We start from the raw sequence: 6,000 nt of genomic DNA, 5'->3' as shown, positions 1-6,000 counted from the left end.
TATATACACTATTTAGATCAATACATTTGTATACGTCATATGCTCCGCCGATAAAGTGCAAAGGGAACAGTAGACAGCTATCTTACACGCCGCTTAAACGTGAACAGAGAGGGATAACTTTATATGTGGCTTAAATAAACCATGTAAGTGAATTTTTGTCATGTATATACTCAATGCATAACGCAATACATAACATGTTACTAAATTACTAAACTGTAAAAGATTTTATATGAATCTTATATCGACAAATTTAGTTTGATGAGATATTTGGAAATGATTGAAACCGCTATCTACTTTGTACACGTACATGTATTCATTGACATGATATTTGCATGTACAGTGCAAAGTCTGGCTAATGATAAAATTGTTATATAATTCGATGATATGTAAATACGGGGTATGTTTTTGTGTACCGTAAATTGTTATATCTAAATTAATCGTTTTAAATTACTGATTTCCTTTTACGTTTTCTGAAAACGATTTCTTTAATCATTCATTTCATGATAGATATCCTATTCAAGCTCATAAACTCACTCGCTCTGTTTTATGTTTGCATGATATCAGTTTATTTTTATCCTGATTTAAAAAAGTAAATATTTATAAATACAGTATGTCCTTTTTAATCAATCTAGATGAAGGAAGAATAATATCTAAGTTCTAAAATGGATATATGTGGTCCATGCAAGTTTCGAAATGAAGACGCGAAGGCTACTAAGTACTGTCTGACATGCCAAGAGCCGCAATGTAAAACATGTGCTGATATTCACAGCAGTAGTAAGGCGACAAGGAATCATCTTCTTTTGACGATCGAAGAGCTTAGCATTATGCTTCCAAGACGAATACAGACCTAGAAAAGTTTCAGAATTGCTGTGACCATCCCGAGAAGAAGCTTGAATTTTTCTGCATAGATCATTGGCATTTAATGTGTAGCACGTGTATATTGAACATACAAAAGCTTAAGTGCAAAACCATCATTGATATTGAAACAGCAGGCAAGCAGCTAGAAACAAACAAATTTAATGAACAATTAACAAGAGATTTGGAAAGTGTCGAAGACCATTGCAAAGAAAAGGAAAAAGAAATTCAGAGGTTAATAGACGGAAGTCATAAAGAAAGGCAAGATCTTAAAAAATATATAGAAGACTTTAGAAATAAAATGCTAACGCAGTTTAACAAGTGCGAAAAGGATATTCTAGTAAAAGTTGATGAAAGGGTAAAGACACAAGTCGCAGCGCTTACTAGTCAACAGACTGTTTTAAGAGAGACTCTTCAAACAGCTAAGGAAAATAAGGACATTCTTCAAATGATAATAAGTAATAATTCAAAAGCTGATATTTTCCGATGCATCCTTTCTATAATGCAACAGCTAGACAAGTCTCAAACAAACAAAGCTTCTGTCACTACCGACATGTCAACCCATTCAGTGGAACTTTCTCCGGCTTTCGACACACTGTTAACATCCATAGATGTGCATCCAATCATGCAGTGTAGAACAGTTATCAATACAAAAACGTCTACGAGTAATGTGAACATGAAAACCGACATGGACAGTTTCCTAGAGACTGTGAAACAGGTGGCTTTAACCAGTGAGAATGATTTATCCAGTGATTATTCATGTTCTAGTGCTGATGCAGAAATGGAAGACCATGAAGCAAAACCTCACAGAATACAATCAAATGAAAGTAGCAATGTTTCGGATACTTCTTCCAAAAGCGCTCAAGCTACAGCATCATCGCATGGAACGGCCACCAAGTCAAAAAGATTGTCAAATATTGTACACATGCTTGACGTTACGTTAACGACACCCGATGAGAAACAACCATGCATTGCTGGCATCATCACTCTACTTGATGGTAGTATTGTCTTGTCCGACAGTAAACATCCAAGACTGATACGCGTGAAGGAAGACTTAACATATAAAGACACAGCAGATTTATCCCATCTCCCTGGTAACATGACAGTTCTAAATGACAAATATCTTGTGGTATGTTTACCAACTGCCAACCGTATAGCATTTGTCTGGTTATCACCTGAGTTTAAATGGATGAGGAATTTTATAACAAAGTACACACCAAAAGATGTGCACGCTCTTGACACAACACGCCTGCTTGTTTCAATATATGATACTACTGAAAGGAAATGGTATCTCCAGATACTAACAACTGATGGGGCTTTTCAGCAAGACCTTGGTAAAGCAAGATCTATACTAGATGCCAGTCAGATTTCGTCGTTGAAATTAACCCCAATATCTCCTAGATATTATCTTCAATGTTGCAAGGAATCGAACAAGCTTTACTGCTTTGAAACTAGCGGAAAGGGAGTGTTTAAATATAGTGTCATGTCACCGAAATGCTTGTATGTTGACAATGCTGGGAAAATATATGTGCTGGATTCGTTCGGTTCGGTTCATATTCTTACAAACGATGGGATGCTTCTTCAAACAATTGATGTTTCAAAAGAATCAAATGGAATAGCATGCAATAGGAAAAAGGACACTCTCTTCATTACAAAACAATGCTCAGATAAAATAGGAGTATTCAAGATATCACGCTAAACAAAACAACTTTCCAAGGACGTGGATAAAAAATAGGACAACAGAGGACAACAAAATATAAGGAATCTACTTATCAACATTAGAACTATCTTGTTCATTACATTGATCATTTGGAGAACATGAAATTAATAGAATATTAAATAAAGATATCGAAGATGAATAATGGCATGTATACAGCTACATGCATAATATAATGTCATACCCGATACCACAAACGACGAAGAAAGCTTTTACATAGTTGAAAACATACAAGGCGTTTAAATCTAGTATCACTGAGACCAAAGTTGCACAGTGTGAGCTCCAAAGTATTTTTATTGAGAAATAAGAGGAACAGATAAATTGCTGTAAGATACATATTGACGACAATGGCAATTGTCACCGACCCTCTCTTTCTCGCATCAAGAAATAAATTGCCGACCGTGAACAAATAACAGTGCTCAAAAGTCAAAATCAATAGGGCATACTAATAGCAAATATATGACAAGGTCACAACAAATGACATTATTATACTCTATACAGTGTAAAATGAGAATGTTGAATAGTGTTTTTGCATTTGTTAATTGACATGTTAGTAAACAGCTTTACAGAGAAAATAACCCATATTTTATACCCCTAGCTTTTCATTCATATGGGACTGGCCTAATATTCAAATATTATTAAAACAGCCTTATATTAGACATGTCTTTACATTAATTTCAAGTTTAATAATTAGTTCAGAACTATAGTGATAAAATCTATCACAAGATTCGCGAAGTTTAGGATAACGATAGCCCTGCTGAGGAAGCTATTTGGAGATATAGGTTAAAGACAAGCTCTGGCAATTCTGATCAGCTGTAAAATTGAGACCCTGTAAAATGTTGCAAGGGGGATATCTCCGTGAAGTTGACGGAAATTGAACAATATCAAACCTAAAATCCTGTCTCTTATTGTATATTTTATGTATATGGAGAGACGTTAATCTTACAAAAAGAAGCTGCAATACGAGGAGTGTTCGAAAACTATAGTGTATTGTGGGGACACGCCATTTCAACGAGGAATTTCACGTCGATGTTTATACAGTTGATTACCTCTATTCAGTTTCTACACAATGGTATATACATGTAACCATTCAATAACCGTTTTACCGAATTGCCGCTATTTCAATTTGGAAGTCGTTGACCACTGTAGGAAAAATGGTTGGAAAACGAATAACAAATACTGTAGAAATTCGGTCATATATAAAAGTTCGCAGTAAACTCGGTTGTTCTTTGAAAGAGCTTTTTGGCGACATAACCCGTGTTTATGGGTCTAGTAAGGTGTCTTAGGAGACGGTTCGCAGGTGGTCGGCCAATGACAGCAACGTGTGACCAAAATGTTTTGAAAATCATAGAAATTCTTCAAAATGATGCTCGATATACCGTATGCGACATTGCACACATTCTTGGCATTTCACTATCAACAGTTCATTCTATTTTAAAGAAAATCTTGAAAGTTAGAAAGATTTCTGCTAAGTGGGTACGCCATCTTTTGACTGACGACCAAAAAAAGGCTACGTGTTGAAACTGCCAAAGGATTGCTAAAATGTTCCCAAAATACGACAAAAAGGTTTTTGCAAATGTTGTTACAGATGATGAAAGCTGGGTTTTTTATTTTGAACCTGTCAGAAAGGTTGGAAACAAAATATGGACCACCAAACATGGACAAAGGCCATTAATTGCAAAACGCACTTTGAGTGCAAAGAACGTTTTGTATGCCATATTTTTCTCCAGCGAAGGTATAGCAGTACAGATTCCAGTACAAAAGGGTAGAAGTGTGACTGGTAGATACTACGTGACGTTATCTTGAAACAATTAAAGAAGTACTACAAGAAACGTCGCCCAGTCTCAGGTTTCAAACATGTTCGACTGTTGCATGACAATACTCAAGCGCACACTTCTAGTACAGCAACACATTTTTTGAAGCCGGAGAGAGAAACTGTGCTGCTACATCCACCCTCTTCCCCAGATCTGGCGCCATGCGACTTCTTCCTGTTTCCAAAACTGAAAAACTTATTTTCTGGTCGTAGATATCGGTCGCGACCAGCTCTCTTTTCTGCTGTCCATCAGTACCTCCGTAGTATACCAAAATCAGCCTACCGGGTCGCTTTCCGGAAATGGATCCATGGACTAAAATTATGCATTTTTCACCACGGGGAATATTCTGAGGGCATGAAATGACAACATGCACGTTTCCATCAGTTTTCAAGGTTTCAGACCACAATACACAATACTTTTCGAACACTCTTCGTAGTATACACATTGTTTGCCCCATCTAACTGATGCTCTCTAGGATATTTAACTTCAACCATATTAGCAAAATACGATTGCATCAGGTGCTGTTAAAGGCAGTGATCGCATATGGCTGCGTATCTAGAGATAAGCCTTATATAAAATCTGTTTCGTAAGTTTGCAACAAGTAGCGGGCAATAAGTTTCCTTGGGAATACCAACTATCCGTATGAAAACAAACTAGGTTGTTGCGGCTTTAAAGGTCTCCACGTACTTTGACTCAGTGTTTTGATATTTTCATTTGTTTTTAGACCATAGTGTTCTGTGAGTGTTCTGAATAAAAGAGTTCAACTTAAACCTGCGCTAGGGGGCGTGAGGGGTGCATATCATTACCTCTCATGAACACACCTGGTCAAAACGTGCCTGCTGTTATTTGCTTTCTATGCTTCTAAAGGATCTTCTCGCATATTTTAGTTTAAATTCCATTTTATAGTCTCAATTATCTTCCATGGATCTTTTGATAATAACAACATGATCGTAGATCCAACATAAAAAGTTTCGACACGCTAACGCAGGCCTTTAGAATGGTCACTCGTGCAGCGTATGTGCGAATGAGTACACGATATAGATGTGCACAACAATATATTGACCAAGTAAGACATAAAGGATCAAATCGGGGTACCTTTGTAGAACGTTCAGCGGCAATCACCACTTAGGACACCATTCTTAACACAATGAATAAGTCAAAAAATGTATAAAATACGAAACAAGCGTACACAAGTAATATAAGAGCAAAACAACTCCGTTGCTGTCCTATACGTTTTAATAAATATATTATTAAATTTTTCACGCTGACTTACATTTAAAATACGAAAACTTTGTTTCTTGAAAAGGGTTTGAATATTCTTTATTTCTCATTCGTCATTTTGCGGTTGTCATGAGAAAGATACTTTCTGTAAAGGTCCATAATGCTTTATTTTTTTTATCTTAAAAACTTACATGGTTAGAAAAACACTACATTTAATATTGCACATGAACTGTTAAGGTTATATTTTGAAAGAATACAGTTTCAGTTCAAAAAAGTGTACAGTTATCTAGTTACGATTTTTCCTTTCAATTAGATTCTTAATTCTTGTGGTCGATACATTTTATGTGCAACATAATACACTTGGGCCTTTGATAACAAAACATGCTATTATTA

The 6,000-nt window shown here is 35.9% G+C and overlaps 1 protein-coding gene across 1 annotated transcript; it reads left to right on the top strand.

The window, feature by feature from the left end:
* On the top strand, positions 1–3,231 carry LOC123547317 (uncharacterized). The gene is made up of 2 exons (XM_045334310.2): positions 1–143; positions 633–3,231. The coding sequence occupies exon 2, from the start codon at positions 923–925 to the stop codon at positions 2,552–2,554; it is 1,632 nt and encodes a 543-aa protein (XP_045190245.2). The 5' UTR covers positions 1–143; positions 633–922; the 3' UTR covers positions 2,555–3,231.
* The last annotated feature ends 2,769 nt before the right edge of the window (positions 3,232–6,000 follow it).

The sequence above is a fragment of the Mercenaria mercenaria genome, chromosome 9 (genome assembly GCF_021730395.1).
Source record: "Mercenaria mercenaria strain notata chromosome 9, MADL_Memer_1, whole genome shotgun sequence".
NCBI classification, from domain to species: Eukaryota; Metazoa; Mollusca; class Bivalvia; order Venerida; family Veneridae; genus Mercenaria; species Mercenaria mercenaria.
The sequence above is the reverse complement of the archived record's forward strand: the minus strand, read 5'-3'. Positions and strand labels throughout refer to the sequence as shown.